General features: G+C 41.5%; 2 protein-coding genes across 2 annotated transcripts in view; one reads left to right on the top strand and one right to left on the bottom strand.

Moving 5' to 3' along the window:
• The window catches only part of LOC121540191 (SUN domain-containing ossification factor-like), a 68,039-nt gene extending 58,395 nt beyond the window's left edge, over positions 1-9,644 (bottom strand). The window contains 1 exon segment of the mRNA XM_045207818.1: positions 9,336-9,644. Coding sequence (XP_045063753.1) covers positions 9,336-9,379 — 44 coding nt within the window. The 5' untranslated portion in view covers positions 9,380-9,644.
• A 1,049-nt stretch (positions 9,645-10,693) lies between these two features.
• Positions 10,694-17,243, top strand: tmed5 (transmembrane p24 trafficking protein 5). The gene is made up of 4 exons (XM_041848873.1): positions 10,694-11,155; positions 13,520-13,617; positions 13,732-13,915; positions 15,118-17,243. The coding sequence occupies exons 1-4, from the start codon at positions 10,979-10,981 to the stop codon at positions 15,334-15,336; spliced, it is 678 nt and encodes a 225-aa protein (XP_041704807.1). The 5' UTR covers positions 10,694-10,978; the 3' UTR covers positions 15,337-17,243.
• Positions 17,244-17,292: the final 49 nt, after the last annotated feature.

Genomic DNA, 17,292 nt, shown 5'->3' with positions numbered 1-17,292 from the left:
CATATTTTGCATACCCCACCATACCATGAGACATCCATGTCTTCATCACTGGAAAAGATAAATGGTTGAGATGTATATAATTTAAAAGCTTACTAACAGGTTTGTCTAACTGTTTTATTCTATAAAAAACCTACACTACCATTCAAAAGTTTGGGTCACTTCGAAATGTCCTTGTTTTCGAAAGAAAAGCCATTTTAAAATAACAGCAAATTGATCAGAAATACAGTGTAGACATTGCTAATGTTGTAAATGGCTATTGTAGCTGGAAACGGCTGATTTTTAATGGAATATCTACATAGGCGTACAGAGGCCCATTATCAGCAACCATCAGTCCTGTGTTCCAATGGCACGTTGTGTTTGCTAATCCAAGTTTATAATTTAAAAAAGGCTAATTGATCATTAGAAAACCCTTTTGCAATTATGTTAGCACAGCTGAAAACTGTTGTGCTGATTAAAGAAGCAATAAAACTGGCCTTCTTGAGACTAGTTGAGTATTTGGAGCATCAGCAATTGTGGGTTCGATTACAGAATCAAAATGGCCAGAAACAAATAACTTTCTTCTGAAACTCATCAGTCTATTCTTGTTCTGAGAAATGAAGGCTATTCCATGCGAGAAATTGCCAAGAAACTGAAGATCTCGTACAACGCTGTGTACTACTCCCTTCACAGAACAGCGCAAACTGGCTCTAACCAGAATAGAAAGAGGAGTGGGAGGCCCCGGGCACAACTGAGCAAGAGGACAAATACATTAGAGTGTCTAGTTTGAGAAACCGATGCCTCTTTGGTCCTCAACTGGCAGCTTCATTAAATCGTACCCGCAAAACACCAGTCTCAACGTCAACAGTGAAGAGGCGACTCCGGGATGCTGATCTTCTAGGCAGAGTTGCAAAGAAAAAGCCATATCTCAGACTGGCCAAGAAAAATAAAAGATTAAGATGGGCAAAAGAACACAGACACCGGACAGAGGAAGATTGGAAAAAAGTGTTACGGTTTGAGGTGTTCGGATCACAAAGAATAACATTTGTGAGACGCAGACCAAATGAAAAGATGCTGGAGGAGTGCTTGATGCCATCTGTCAAGCATGGTGGAGGCAATGTGATGGTCTGGGGGTGCTTTGGTGGTGGTAAAGTGGGAGATTTGTACAGGGTAAAAGGGATCTTGAAGAAGGAAGGCTATCACTCCATTTCGCCATACCCTGTGGACAGCACTTGATTGGAGCCAATTTCCTCCTACAACAGGACAATGACCCAAAGCACAGCTCCAAACTATGCAAGAACTATTTAGGGCAGAAGCGGTCAGCTGGTATTCTGTCTATAATGGAGTGGCCAGCACAGTCACCGGATCTCAACCCTATTGAGCTGTTGTGGGAGCAGCTTGAACGTATGGTACGTCAGAAGTGCCCATCAAGCCAATCCAACTTGTGGGAGGTGCTTCAGGAAGCATGGGGTGAAATCTCTTCAGATTACCTCAACAAATTGACAACTAGAATGGCAAAGGTCTGCAAGGCTGTAATTGCTGCAAATTGAGGATTCTTTGACAAAAGCAAAGTTTGAAGGACACAATTATTATTTCAATTAAAAATCATTATTTCTAACCTTGTCAATGACTACATTTCCTATGCATTTTGCTATATTTCCTATTCAAACTCATTTCATGTATGTTTTCATGGAAAACAAGGACATTTCTAAGTGACCCTAAACTTTTGAACGGTAGTGTATGTTTTTTTTTTTTTTACCTTGACGATGCACTGCAGAAATCACTGACATTTCCTGGTTGCTAAAATTTGAATAGTTGCCTAATTTCAGTTTAAGTGATAAAACAAGCAAGCGATAGTGTAGAGAATCATTGTACCATCTAAACCGCTGTGAAATATATTTTCCATAACCAAAAATATTATATTTTCAGCTGGAGTATAAAACCAGAGTAAAATAAAGCATAGAAATAGCGCACATGGAACAGATCTACCGCTTCTTACACTTGCTTTAAAATTAGAGATTTATAACTCACATTATCTAAAAACGCGTGAACTCCGATTTCTTTCATATTCGCAAATATTGTAGTTTAGAACCTATTTTATATCATCTGAGGTTTTTGTGTTGTGCCCGCCTTCGGTTGAGACACAACATGCTCTTGAATAGAGGGTGGGTGTCATGCTTTGGCTGATAAATGTACTAAAATGGGCATATAATGGACATTTCGACTTTAAAAATGGTACAACAAAGATGGTTAGAGGTGCACACATCAGAGAATGTTGACTTGAATGGGAAAATCTGTTGTTTTAACTGTCAAATCCTCCATAGGAAACCTATTGAAATATAGATAATATAATAGACATTATCATTTAAGTTTACATTAAATTACAGTGGTCTGAAGGGATAGGTCCATTCTATGAATTCTATTTCTATGGCTGAAATGACACCCACCCTGTATTCAAGAGCATGTTGTATCTCAACTGATGGCGGACAAAAAACAAAAACCACAGATGATGTAAAATAGGGTCTAAACTATAACATATGCGAATATTTTTAAAAAATCTGAGTTTATGAGTTTTTACATAATTGACATATAAATGTTTAAAAATGTCCATTTGTATTCCAAAAAAAATATCCAAGAAATTATGAAATTGTTTGACAACCCTGTTTGTAAGCTTTTGAATGATATCGAACTCAACCGTTTATATTTTCCAGTGATGAAGACATGGATGTCTAATGGTATGGTGGGGTATGCAAAATGAGTCAACTCTGAGCACCTCTATCTCCTGAATGTTTTGGCATCCAGGTCCAAATAGTCACTTTCTGACCACTTCTTCCATGGGAAAACATGTATGGAAAGATATTGTTTAAATCCAAAGGTATTTACTCAGAAGTTCAACTATGTGAGGAAATAGGGGTATACAAGGTCAAACCTACAGCGATCCCCTTGCACGTCTGTTTCTTATAGCCTAACCTCCCAGGGGGGAACGGAGCCTAACCTCCCAGGGGGGAACGGAGCCTAACCTCCCAGGGGGGAACGGAGCCATACGTTACAACTTCACTCACTTTGACGCAAGAGTAACTCCTTACTCGTACATACATATAGACCTAGTCCGTTTGTCTGTGTAGAGTTCAAAAGCATGTTTGAGAACAGTAAAGACATTTATTTAACTACATGCAATCAATCTCACAGCATTAAATCAACACCGTTTACTGATAGGAAGCATACTGCAGTCACATATGGCAGCTTGCCTAAAGAGCCCATATTTACCATATAAAATCATTAAGACCCTTCTATAGGTCTGTAAACCATTAACCACAAGACTGTTAAAAGTCCACAGTATAGATTCTCAGAAGACATACAGCAAACACAACCTTTATCAGTGACCAGGACAGAAAAATAGTATAATGGAGACTGACTTGGTCTTTTTGATGAGCAGTTTGGTGAAGGAAAAGAGCAGTGGAGTGGTTTCTACTTTGACACATCTAAAAAAAGCAATGGTCCTGGCAACATAAGACAAAGCTGATTGAGAGAGAAGGAACTACTAACCAAGGTCAAGTGAAAACATTTAGTAGGCTACTCTAGTTGTTGGCTTGTAAGTTACTGTAGTGTAGCTAGACTATTTAAAGTACTCTCTTTTTATGCTGTGTAGGTGTCTGATGCTAGTCAGTCCATCTGGAGAAAGCTGTCATGCTACTGGCCATGTAATCCCCTTGTCACCAGCCCTGGGTATTGTTTCCTGCGTCAGTGGCTCTCATGGCTTAATCAATGCATGACCAGTGATAATCCACCACCTGTCACTGTTAGCTTATGCATCCATGCTTCAGGACTTCAAGAAGAAAAGACAAGCAGCTGGCTAAAAAGTTGACCAGCTAGTTAGCGGATTAATATATTTTAGTCTAGCTGGCTAGCTAGTTATATAGCTATAATTGATGCATCAATAGCCCTCATGAAAAATATGATATCGTTGTCCATCCTCTAATACAGCTAGGTACAGTGCCTTCAGAAATTATTCACACCCCTTGACCATTTCAAAATGTTGTTGTGTTACAGCCTAAATGTAAACTGGATTCAACTGAGATATTTTGTCACTGGCACAACAGTGGAATTATTTTTTGAAAAAGCTGAAATGCCTTGTGTCAACACATATTCAACCCCTTTGTTATGGCAAGTCTAAATAAGTTCACGAGAAAACACTTGCTTAACAAGTCACATAATAAATTGCATGGACTCACTCTGTGTGCAATAATCGTGTTTAACATGATTTTATGGCTACCTCATCTCTGTACCACAAACATACAATTATTTGTAAGGTCCCTCAGTCGAGCAGTGAATTTCAAACACAGATTAAACCACAAAGACCAGGGAGGTTTTCCAATGCCACACAAAGGGCACCTATCGGTAGATAGGTTAAAAAAAATACTTTGACTCATAACTGTAATTGTTTTTAGATGTTTTAGCTAATTTTAGACAATTAAATACAGAAATATCTAATTTACATAAGTATTCACACCCCCGAGTCAATACTTTGTAGAAGCACCTTTGGCAGCGATTACAGCTGTGAGTCTTTCTGGTTAAATCTGTAAAAGCTTTCCACACCTGGATTGTGCAACATTTTCCCAATATTCCTTTCAAAATTCTTTAAGTGCTGTCAAATTGGTTGTTGATCATTGCTAGACAACAATTTAAAGTCTTGCCATTCATTTGTAAATCGGTCACCCATAACATATTCACCGTCTTCTTGGTAAGCAACTCCATTGTAGATTTGGTCTTGTGTTTTGGGTTATTGTCCTTCTGAAAGGTGAATTAATCTCCCAGTGTCTGGTGGAAAACAGACTCAACCAGGTTTTCCTCTAGGATTTTGCCTGTGCTTAGCTCCATTCTGTTTCTTTTTTATCCTGAAAAACTCCAGAGTCCTTAACAATTAGAAGCATAACATGCTGCTGCCACCACTATGCTTGACAATATGGAGAGTGGTACTCAGTAATGTGTTGTATTTGCCCCAAACATAACACTTTATATTCAGGACAAAAAAAATGAATTGCTTCGCCACATTTTTTGCAGTATTAATTCGGTACCTTGTTGCAAACAGGGTGCATGTTTTGGGAGAAAAAAAAATATGTACAGGCTTCCTTCTTTTCACTCTATCAATTAGGTTAGTATTGTGGTGTAACTACAATGTTGTTTATCCATCCTCAGGTTTTTTAGTTTTTTACTCTTTAACTGTTTTAATGTCACCATTGGCCTCATGGTGAAATCCCTGAGCGGTTTCCGTCCTCTCCGGCAACTGAGTTAGGAAGGATACCTGTATCTACAGTGGGGAAAAAAAGTATTTAGTCAGCCACCAATTGTGCAAGTTCTCCCACTTAAAAAGATGAGAGAGGCCTGTAATTTTCATCATAGGTACACATCAAATATGACAGACAAAATGAGGAAAAGAAATCCAGAAAATCACATTGTAGGATTTTTAATGAATTTATTTGCAAATTATGGTGGAAAATAAGTATTTGGTCAATAACAAAAGTTTCTCAATATTTTGTTATATACCCTTTGTTGGCAATGACACAGGTCAAACGTTTTCTGTAAGTCTTCACAAGGTTTTCACACACTGTTGCTGGTATTTTGGCCCATTCCTCCATGCAGATCTCCTCTAGAGCAGTGATGTTTTGGGGCTGTCGCTGGGCAACACGGACTTTCAACTCCCTCCAAAGATTTTCTATGGGGTTGAGATCTGGAGACTGGCTAGGCCACTCCAGGACCTTGAAATGCTTCTTACGAAGCCACTCCTTCGTTGCCCGGGCGGTGTGTTTGGGATCATTGTCATGCTGAAAGACCCAGCCACGTTTAATCTTCAATGCCCTTGCTGATGGAAGGAGGTTTTCACTCAAAATCTCACGATACATGGCCCCATTCATTCTTTCCTTTACATGGATCAGTCGTCCTGGTCCCTTTGCAGAAAAACAGCCCCAAAGCATGATGTTTCCACCCCCATGCTTCACAGTAGGTATGGTGTTCTTTGGATGCAACTCAGCATTCTTTGTCCTCCAAACACGACGAGTTGAGTTTTTACCAAAAAGGTATATTTTGGTTTCATCTGACCATATGACATTCTCCCAATCTTCTTCTGGATCATCCAAATGCACTCTAGCAAACTTCAGAAGGGCCTGGACATGTACTGGCTTAAGCAGGGGGACGCGTCTGGCACTGCAGGATTTGAGTCCCTGGCGGCGTAGTGTGTTACTGATGGTAGGCTTTGTTACTTTGGTCCCAGCTCTCTGCAGGTCATTCACTAGGTCCCCCGTGTGGTTCTGGGATTTTTGCTCACCGTTCTTGTGATCATTTTGACCCCACGGGGTGAGATCTTGCGTGGAGCCCCAGATCGAGGGAGATTATCAGTGGTCTTGTATGTCTTCCATTTCCTAATAATTGCTCCCACAGTTGATTTCTTCAAACCAAGCTGCTTACCTATTGCAGATTCAGTCTTCCCAGCCTGGTGCAGGTCTACAATTTTGTTTCTGGTGTCCTTTGACAGCTCTTTGGTCTTGGCCATAGTGGAGTTTGGAGTGTGACTGTTTGAGGTTGTGGACAGGTGTCTTTTATACTGATAACAAGTTCAAACAGGTGCCATTAATACAGGTAACGTGTGGAGGACAGAGGAGCCTCTTAAAGAAGAAGTTACAGGTCTGTGAGAGCCAGAAATCTTGCTTGTTTGTAGGTGACCAAATACTTATTTTCCACCATAATTTGCAAATAAATGCATTAAAAATCCTACAATGTGATTTTCTGGATATTTTTTTCTCAATTTGTCTGTCATAGCTGACGTGTACCTATGATGAAAATTACAGGCCTCTCTCATCTTTTTAAGTGGGAGAACTTGCACAATTGGTGGCTGACTAAATACTTTTTTCCCCCACTGTATGTAGTGACTGGGTGTATTGATACACCATCCAAAGTGTAATTAATAACTTTACCACGCTCAAAGTGATATTCAATGTCTGCTTTTTTTATTTTTACCCATCTACCAATAGGTGACTTCTTTGCGAGGCATTGGAAAGCCTCCCTGGTCTTTGTGGTTGAATCCATGTTTGAAATTCACTGATTGTCTGAGGAACCTTAAGAGATAATTGTATGTGTGGGGTACTGAGATGAGGTAAGCATTCAAAAATTGTGTTAAACACTATTATTGCACACAGCGTGAGTCCATGCAACTTATGTGACTTGTTAAGCATATTTTTACTCCTGAACCAACTTATTTAGGCTTGCCATAACAAAAGGGTTGAATACCTCATTCCAAGTCATCATCTCATCTCTATAGAGCTACTGCCTATGCGGTCTGACAAAATCACTATTTTAGTAGGCCTAGTTCTTCAAAGTAAATAATAATACTTTCATGACTGCTGAATACCAACTATCAATCACTTAGGCCTAGATCATGTATTTTCAGGTAGAGATATCTCGCGAAGCAACTGCTCTCTATGCCTCCCGATGGCGCATTCTTCTGTCTCTTCTCCCCACGTCTGCCCCACACTAACCTAACATAACAGGCGTAAAAGAAACAGACTGGACAAGTTGGTGAGCAATGAATTATGGTCATTGTAGTTAATTACCACGTTTTCTGTGCTAAAGTAAGTACAACATTGGCCAGTTGGACACTACAACTCCCTTCTATATCGCACAGTTTGGGCATGATCTGATTTATCTCTAGAGCAACATTTTCCAAACTAGGGGTTGCGACCCCAAGCTAGTGATGTTCTTTTCTACACAGAAGACCATTCAAAAGTATTGCCTGATGATCTTCTGAACTTCACAATACCTTTCTGATTCTGATTTCAGTCACTTCAAACCCTACTTCCTTCAGATTGAAATACTAGTCCTGAGCAATTAACCGAAATGTCGGTTATTTTTCGTTTTTTAAACAACTAATTGACAGAGGTCAGTTCAATTATTTGAATTCTATTTCCTTCGGTTTTTTCTGTAAGCTCAACGCACACATTGCAGTTTGTGCGATGTAGTAGGGAGTTGTAGTTTCCAATTGGCCAATATTTGACAGTTTAGCAAATAAAACGTTGTAATTAACTACAATGACCATAATCCATTGCGCATCTACTTGTCCGGAAGACCGCATGATCATGAGTGGATATTTACATTTACATTTTAGTCATTTAGCAGACGCTCTTATCCAGAGCGACTTAGAGAGCAGCTGTTTCCAGGTAGTCTCTCTACCTGGAAATACATAATCAAACTGATTGATTCTGCAGTCATAAAAGTATGCCTTATTTACTTTGAAGAACTACGAAATAGTGATTGTGTCAGACAGCATAGGCAGCAGCTCTATAGAGATGAGATGAGATGATGCCTTGGAAAGAAATAATAAAGTCATCAAATAAAACAAATGTAATATACACAACCGAAATATTTTATTGAAGTAAAGTAATGTGAATAAATGATGGTTAATAAGCGATAAGCAGTAATGGGCAGTCACTACCATCATGGGACTTTTATTAATCGTTTTATTCTGTGTTTCTACAGCATTCAACCCAAATAATAGTAACCGAAATCGCTGACAATTTTTTTTATAATCGAACCTAAACCGAACTGACCTGAAAAACTAAAACACTAATCACTCAGCAATATGAAATACTTTCAAAAGTACTGTCAGACTGATTTGTAAGACTATCATTGACCCAATTTAAAAAGTAAACATTGGCCGTTGATTACATCACCTTTTTTTACATGGTGGGGTTACGAACATTTTTGTTACATCAAAATGGGTAACTGGGCCAAAAAAGTTTGGGAACGCCTGCTCTAGATAAACTGCGCGATGTGTGCATTAGGCTCACTGAAGAAAAGAAAAAAACAACGAAATGGAATTCAAATAATTGAACCAACGTCGGTCATTTAGCTAGTTGTTTAAAAACTGAAAAATAACTGACATTTCGGTTAATGGTTTAGCACCCTGGAACATGGTAAGAAATGCCTACATCCACTAAAAACTAAAATGTATAACATTCCCTTTGAGATCCATATCTTTGTGTTTTATGGTAAAGGACACCTAACTTTATATTTAAAGCCCTTTGGAATACACATTTTACACTAAATAGTAAGAGGTGATATTTGCTGGGGGCAGACAAGGCACCGTCGTATACTAGGAATAACCCAGCTAGTCTGCGCTGGCGAACTTCGCTTTTTACATATGGGAGGATGGAATAATCGATTCATCCCACACCACGAAAGGACATTGTCAGAATATCAGCTTTCCAATTCTGCTTTCGAGTAATGTGTCATTTAGTCGGCGTAAACATGACAATATCAAGTTCACTTTGCTAGCACACAATGAAAAGAATGAAGATAGAAGGGCTTACCACCACAGGATGAGGCACGCCAACAAAACGCGCAACCGCTTCATTATCTTCCCGCGGGGACTAACATCCTCGCTCTTTTAGGATTGTACTAACCTCTCGTGGCTATACAGTAAACACGAAGATGAGCTATTATCAAACTGTAATGTTTGTTGCTTATAAAATATAATACATATTTAGGGAGAGGGTGGCACTTTCCTAAAACTATACTCGATGTAGCTAGCCAGTTGAATTTTCATTCAGTCGACCCCTCGCCGCCTCTTTTCTGGGCTAGTTGCTTCTGTTGCTGTGCTGCTCGCCTTCGGTAAGCGCTGCTGCGGTTCTCCCCTCTTCTCCGCCAATAGCGTCAGGCAGCGACCGAGAAATAGTGACGTACTACGGCACAGTCCCACCCATTTCCTCTGCTTGAAAGGAGCTGGAACATGGAACGTGGAATGCGTCTCCTCCATACGATAAGAAAATATAATATCCTGAAATATTTACATCTGATTGTGCATCTTTTGGATTACATAGTTTTGCAATAGGATGAGTAATGAATGATGGTTTGAATTACATCGCAGAGTAACTTCCAAAGGGGAGCAGATAAGGGATGGCATAGCCTACAGAAGAAAATGCCTAGTAGCTAGTTGAGTTGACATGTTACATGTCATGACATGACCCTATATAGAGGCCTATTGAATAGTTTCCTTATTTTTAGCAAGCCTGGTGTGCAGTTCACTTACTACAATTTTAAAACCAAGAGATCCTTGATCAGATTGCAATCTTCTTCTCTCATCAGCATCACTAGAAAAATACCTACACCCATGTTTTCTATTCGTCCTGCTTAATATTGCCATAAACTAATATATCTGTGTAGCACAAGGAAACATATATAATGTTTATTTCAAGGGAATGCGACTGTACTGATGTTGTAAAGACGAATGCGCTTCTGGAGCAGCGTTGGATGCACAGATTATCTATTATATTGAACAGATACTCTTAACGTCTTAAAAAATGGAAAGCAGTATGGAGGAGGCAAGATCAGGTGGGACCATTCTTGCCAATGAGTGGGAAGATACACGTGTGAACAGGCACAACCGTTTCCACTAATCAACATTGTCTATATCATAAAAATTCATTAAAACAAACATTTGCTTTTTTATCTTAATTTAAGGTTAGGCATCAAATTAGCAGTGCGGTTAAAAACTCCTCACTTGTGAGCAAAAATATATATATAACGTCCCCTGCTGGAGAACACAGATTTTGTGCCGTTATCCCTCTCGCTTCTCCTCTTCCTCTCTGGATGCCGTCAGTTGTGCTTATACACACACACTACATTACCCAGCATGCAACTGAGAAAAGCGCCTTTCTGAGAACTGCCTGTATGAATTTATTTGTTGTTGTTAAAAATGGCCCATAATACGCTAGAATGTGTCCCAAATATATTTTAGCACCATTAAATACAATAATATTCCAACTATTTGAGAGAAAACTATGTCCATTCTTAAGGCAAGGTCCTAACATTGCGATTGCCATCTCGAACCGTGAGCTGTCCAACGGAACAGATGTGAAGTTGATGAGCGTTAGCTAGCACTCGTCTTTTTACGGTTTCAAAATCTATAGTTATTTCTCGCCTGTACCGTGCGTGGTGAAGGCAGCGGGAGACCATGGACGTGGTCCTGGGGTTATTGTGCCTGTTCTCGGTGCTGGTGTCTGAGATGTTCATGGTGGCCGCGTTCTCCCAGAGCCTGGACAGCGACTTCACATTTACACTCCCCGCCGGACGGAAGGAGTGCTTCTTCCAGACCATGAAGAAGGACGCATCGCTGGAGATAGAATATCAGGTGCGAGGGGTTATTATCGGTTGAAAGTGTGAACCAAAAACGTGTACATGAGTAGATACATTTGCTAGAACTCATGGTGAGGGCAGCTTTGTGGACAGTCTACTAATAAAATCAAATTGTATTCGTCACATGCTTCGTAAATGCTTACTTACGGGCCCTTCCCACAATGCAGAGAAAAATAAAATAAATAATATAAGTAAAACACGTAATAATAAATACACAATGAGTAACGATAACTTTGCTATATACACGGGGTACCAGTACCGAGTCCATGTGCAGGGTTACGAGGTAAATATGTAGATATAACTAGGAATAAAACGGACAGATAAAACAGTAGCAGCAGCGTATGTGATGAGTCAAAGTTATCGAAAAAATGGTCAATGCAGATAGTCCAGGTAGCTATTTGGTTAACTATTTCACTAACAATTTAGCAGTCTTATGGCTTGGGGTAGAAGCTGTTCAGGGTCCTGTTGGTTCCAGACTTGGTGCATCGGTACCGCTTGCGGTGTGGTAGTAGAGATAACAATTTCACTTGGGTGGCAAGAGTCTTTGACAATTTTAAGGTCCTTCCTCTGACACCGCCTGGTATAGAGGTCCTAGTTGGCAGGGAGCTAGGCCCCAGTGATGTACTGGGCCATATGCACTACCCCCTGTAGCACCTTGGGGTCGGATGCCAAGCAGTTGCCATACCAAGCGGTGATGCAACCAGTTAAGATGCTCTCAATGGTGCAGCTGTATAACTTTTTGAGGATCTGGGGACCCATGCCAAATCTTTTCAGTCTCCTGAGGGGGGAAAGGCGTTGTCGTGCCCTCTTCACAACTTTCTTGATGTGTTTGGACCATGATAGTTTGTTGGTGATGTGGACACCAAGGAACTTGAAACTCTTGACCCGCTCCACTACAGCCCAGTCGATGTGAATGGGGGCATGTTCGGCCCTCCTTTTCCTGTAGTCCATGACCATCTCCTTTGTCTCGCTCACGTTGAGGGAGAGGTTGTTGTCCTGGCACCACACTGCCAGGTCTCTGACCTCCTCCCTATAGGCTGTCTCATCGTTGTCGGTGATCAGGCCTACCACTGTTGTGTCGTCAGCAAACTTCATAATGGTGTTGGAGTCGTGCTTGGCCACGCAGTCGAGTCGTGGGTGAACAGGGAGTACAGGAGGGGATTAAGCACGCACCCCTGAGGGGTCCAGTGTTGAGGATCAGCGTGGCAGATGTGTTGTGGCCAACCCTTACCACCTGGCGGCGGCCTGTCAGGAAGTCCAGGATCCAGTTGTAGAGAGAGGTGTTTAGTCCCAGGGTCCTTAGCTTAGTGATGAGCTTTGTGGGCACTATGGTGTTGAACGCTGCGCTGTAGTCAATGAACAGCATTCTCACGTAGGTGTTCCTTTTGTCCAGGTGGAAAAGGTCAGTGTGGAGTGCAGTATGACATCTCTCAACATAAAACTTTGGTAAAACCTCTTATTTTCTTTGAAATAGGCCTAGCTTAATTAACATTTTTGACATTGAGGGATTGTCATACCATCACTGTAGCCTACTTCTAAGTTCCCTATTGTTGTGTCTACCACCATAGACAAGCTATCTCTGTGGCATGCTGTAACACACCACTCTGCCCTTGGAGTGAAAACAAAACTTTGATAATGTCCTTAGTTTGTGGAGATTCTAAGTTCTTCATGGTCTCTGTTGAATGTCTGTGTTTTTAAATACTCTAATAACTAGACATTTGTAATTCAGTTTGGAAACCCTGACATTCTTTGCTCCTAAATAACAGAGCAGACCGAGATGTGGAAATGCTGAAGGGCATTACTATAGTAGCAGAGTGATGCTGAGACTCAGATTTGTCACTTTAAAATGTATTCCAAACAAAACCAATGATTGCAAAGTTAAACAAACTATACATCTCTATGCACAATGACTACTTTTAACAATTTCCACAGAACATTTTACAAAAATAATTTTACTTGAAGAACAGTGCAGATGCAAAGTTTGGTAACAGAATGACCGTTTGTGCCGTCATTCTGTTACCAAAATTTGCATCTGCACTATTCTTCAAGTAAATGTGTTTTTGTAAAATGTACATTGGAAATTGTTAAAACAAGTCCTTGTGCATAGAGTTCTATGTTTGCAATCATTGTTTTTTGTTTGATATTTTCAAAGTGAAAAACCAGTCTGTTACTGTGGAATTGCCCTGAACTAATGATGCAACTATAGAGAAACAGACACCAGGAAGGAACTGGTTTGTTCATATTGTGAAGCTCTCTGCTTGTTCTAAAACTTGTTCAACAGCAGCTCTCCTCAACATGTCTCTCTTTTCACTCGTCTCTCCTCTCACCCATCTTACCTGTCTCATCTGTGTGTTCTCAGGTGTTGGACGGAGCAGGTCTGGACGTTGACTTCAGCCTGTCCTCTCCTACTGGACACGTTCTGTACAGCGACCATCACAAGTCAGACGGAGTACACACGTAAGACACAAACATACACACCACCACGCAAGTGTGTAATACACACTCACATGGGGGAGGACACACACTCTCAATCTCTCTCTTTCACACTCTCCCTGTGTGTGTTTCCTTTAGTGTAGAGACGGAGGATGGAGACTACATGTTTTGTTTTGACAACTCGTTCTCGGCGGTGTCGGAAAAGATCATCTTCTTCGAGCTGATCATGGACAACATGGAAAAGGAAGGGGAGGAGCCAGAGGACTGGAAGGAGTACATCCACGGGACTGACATGTTGGACATGAAGCTTGAGGACATCATGGTGAGGGGGCGCTCTTATACTACACCAAGGCACTTGTAGCCTACCACAGCACTTGTACCCTATATAGGCTATATACCCTATGGGTCTTGGTCAAAAGTAGGTCACTATATAGGGGATTGGCACCATTTCAGACACTCCCCTAGAGGACATGGTTAGGAAGCATGCATTGCTTTTATATGCAACAGGACACGTGTAAGACATCAGGGTGGGGGGAGGGTGCAGTTTTACACCACATCTGTAGCACATCATGCAAGGGGGTGCGATTTCACACGCAACATTTCACAATTCACACGTTCTTAGAAGATCTTTGAATGTGATTCTGGATACTGGATAGTCAAAAAAGAATCCCTGTGTAAGTTCGATTAGTAATGGTAGATTGGTGTATTGTAGGGCTGGGATGTTAGTATCGTGGCAAGGAAACAAAGCGCTAATGTTGGAAACAAACATCATTATGTTGTCATCCAGAGTCACATTTATTTATTTTCCAAGCTATAGCACACAATATTTTACATACAGCAGATTTTTAAAGGACCAAAGAGTTTAGTCTCCTTCAGTTTTTCATTTTTGCCATGGAAAAAATATTGCAATACTGGTATCGTCCCTGCCCTAGTGTATTGGCTGTGACCAAGCAGGCAGAAGCTGTCTCTTGTCTGAGGCCTGTTGTCTGTTGACATTGGTGTTTTGTCTGTCTCTGATGTAGAGATTGCTGGCGTTACAACACGTCAGCTCACAGAGCACACAACCACACAGGTGGTGTCACTTTGACCCAGCTCATACACACACACTGCCAATACAACGGCACAAGGTCAGAGAGACTGAGCACCACAGCCATCAATGTTACAACAATAACCACACACGCACCTGAGAGCAGAATTATTTTGATCTTTATACCAGACCCCCACCCCATGTATCAGGACACAGGCGTCAGTTAGTCAGGGACAGGAAGTGTAAAGTACAGCTGTGGAGGAAGTCGTGTTTGTCCTTTGAGGCTTTGTTAACATCCACCCACCCCTTCTTCCCCCCTGTCCTGTTACCTTGTCTCCTGGGAACTCTCGTGTCAAAGTTAACATACATAATCTCTATGCTCCTGAAGTCTGGTCTACTCTGTATTGTTGGATTCTAGTTCCAGGATGCTTCTATGTCTATAACTGTATCAGGATAACCCAAACCACTACCAACCTCTTTGTCCCTCTGCTCTCCAGGACACCATCAATAGTGTTAAAGCCCGGCTGGGGAAGAGCCTTCAGATCCAGACAGTGCTCAAAGCGTTCGAGGCCCGCGACCGCAACCTCCAGGAGTCCAACTACAACCGGGTCAACATGTGGTCCATGACCAACCTTCTGGTGATGGTGCTGGTGACGGGGGTGCAGGTCTACCTCATCCGCTCGCTGTTCGACGACAAGAGACACACACGCACGTAACACCCCCGCTCACTGGGAGGGGTCAGGGAGAGACGGGCAGCTCTGTCTGGATCAGCCAGCCAATAGGGAGTGGGGACTGGTGGTGAAGATGAGACTAACTCATAGGTTTTTATGTACAACACGCACTCACATACATCATACATCCTTACAGACACAAATGACCTACCCGTCCACTCTGCTCTGTCTAGCTGCTGAGGGACTGTGTTGGTATCTGCTCTGTCTATCTAATAATCAGTGGAGGGTGAGACACCAGCCAGACCTTCAGAGTCATTGGTTTTTAAAAGCGAGCGTAAACGAATAAGTGTTTACCATTAATATGGTAATGTGACCTCTCAACTATGTCTTCCAGACACTGAGGTGTGACTGTCCTGTCCTGTCTGTCACGTCTTTCCATGTCTTCCAGTATATGACCTGTAAGTCATGTTGCCAAACCCTTTACTATATAGTAGGTTATTGATAGACCTTAGATATTCTGATTTAGCTGTCTGTGCCATACTGCCAGAACTGTTGCCTTCCAAACCGTGGCTGGAGTGGACAGCAACACTGAGGGGGCAGAACGCACATGCGCACGCACACACACCCTGTCACTCGCTTTCAGAAACACTCGCACTCATTCACACACAATCTCTTACCCACACACACTCACACATTTCTTCATAGAAACATCTGCTGCCTGCCATCCCTCCTTTCTCTGGCTGGCCTTTCGGCTGCTTGGCGGGTGGAGTAGGGGAAAGGGAATAGTTCCATCTGTAACCCTCTAAATCACTGCTGTACTCTATTACTCCCTCCTCCTGTCCTCCTATAACTCATGTCTGCTCTGCCCCTCTCTTTTTCTCTAGTGACAGCATTATATTTCTATCTAACACACACCTGCGTCACCACAGCAACCACACCCTGCACCTGGGGGGTAATTGGGGCAGGGAAGGTTGCAGGAGAAGGGTTGCTTTGCACTGAATGAGGTGGGAGTGGTTGGGAGATCCACTAATTGACTGTTAGTTGACTTTATTTTGAAATTTGTGGCTCTGTCATATATATGCACTTGGACAAACTTACACACTTGTGGTTGATGCACTGAGATATGTGCCAAGATTTTGGAGCAGCCAAACAAGTTGTCTGATTTCTCTCTAAATGCTCCCTATGTTACAGAAGAGTGTTCCTATAAATACTCACTGTGCTGCTGTGTTGTGAGACCACACCGCCATCTTGTGGCTGGACAGTGAACTGCTCACGCAAAAAAATGACTAGCTCACCTCTAGGACTGGCTTTCAACCTATCCCTGCTTTGAAATATGAAATGTTACAGTATCCACTGTCTCTTTCTCTTCTTTTACAATGAGAATAGCTTACCATAAAGTAACAGTGTGATGTTTTAGGGGTTTGCACTGTGCTATTATGAGCCTCTGTTACAGCTACTCAAACCATTGGGTGAGTTTGTTTTGCATAGCACGGTGCCCCGGGTTGGCAGAGTTTGCACATTTTAGACTATTTAATTGGTCCTTAAGTAAAATCTCCACCTACACCGGGCCATGCCAAACAAACTTGCCCATTTGTAATGGGTTGTATTGTCTCGGTCTCTCTGCCCACCATTTTGTGTCATAGTATTTTAGCTGATGCATAAACAAGCATCACAATGGGTGATTAATCAGTCAAATTTAAGAATGTTTTTAATCCACAGGATTTTGATGTTCTGTTCCAACCTTTTTTGTTCCCTTTTGAACAAGACAATATGGTCTCTTTTGAAGAACACAGGCAACTCTTTGACCCTACAGACAAGTTGTTTAGGATAAGGTGTCTATTTTGCTAACCTGATGATGGAACGAGGAGAGGAGAGAATATTCTGGGATATTTATCAGACTGATGTTCTGTTGATGTAAATGAGTGTAAATTAAACAATCCTACTTTTCTGAACATGTCACGTTTCCTTTGACTTCAAATAGGTGGTAGGTTGATGAGAAAA

This window comes from Coregonus clupeaformis, chromosome 26, assembly GCF_020615455.1.
Source record: "Coregonus clupeaformis isolate EN_2021a chromosome 26, ASM2061545v1, whole genome shotgun sequence".
Lineage (NCBI taxonomy): Eukaryota > Metazoa > Chordata > Actinopteri > Salmoniformes > Salmonidae > Coregonus > Coregonus clupeaformis.
The sequence above is the reverse complement of the archived record's forward strand: the minus strand, read 5'-3'. Positions and strand labels throughout refer to the sequence as shown.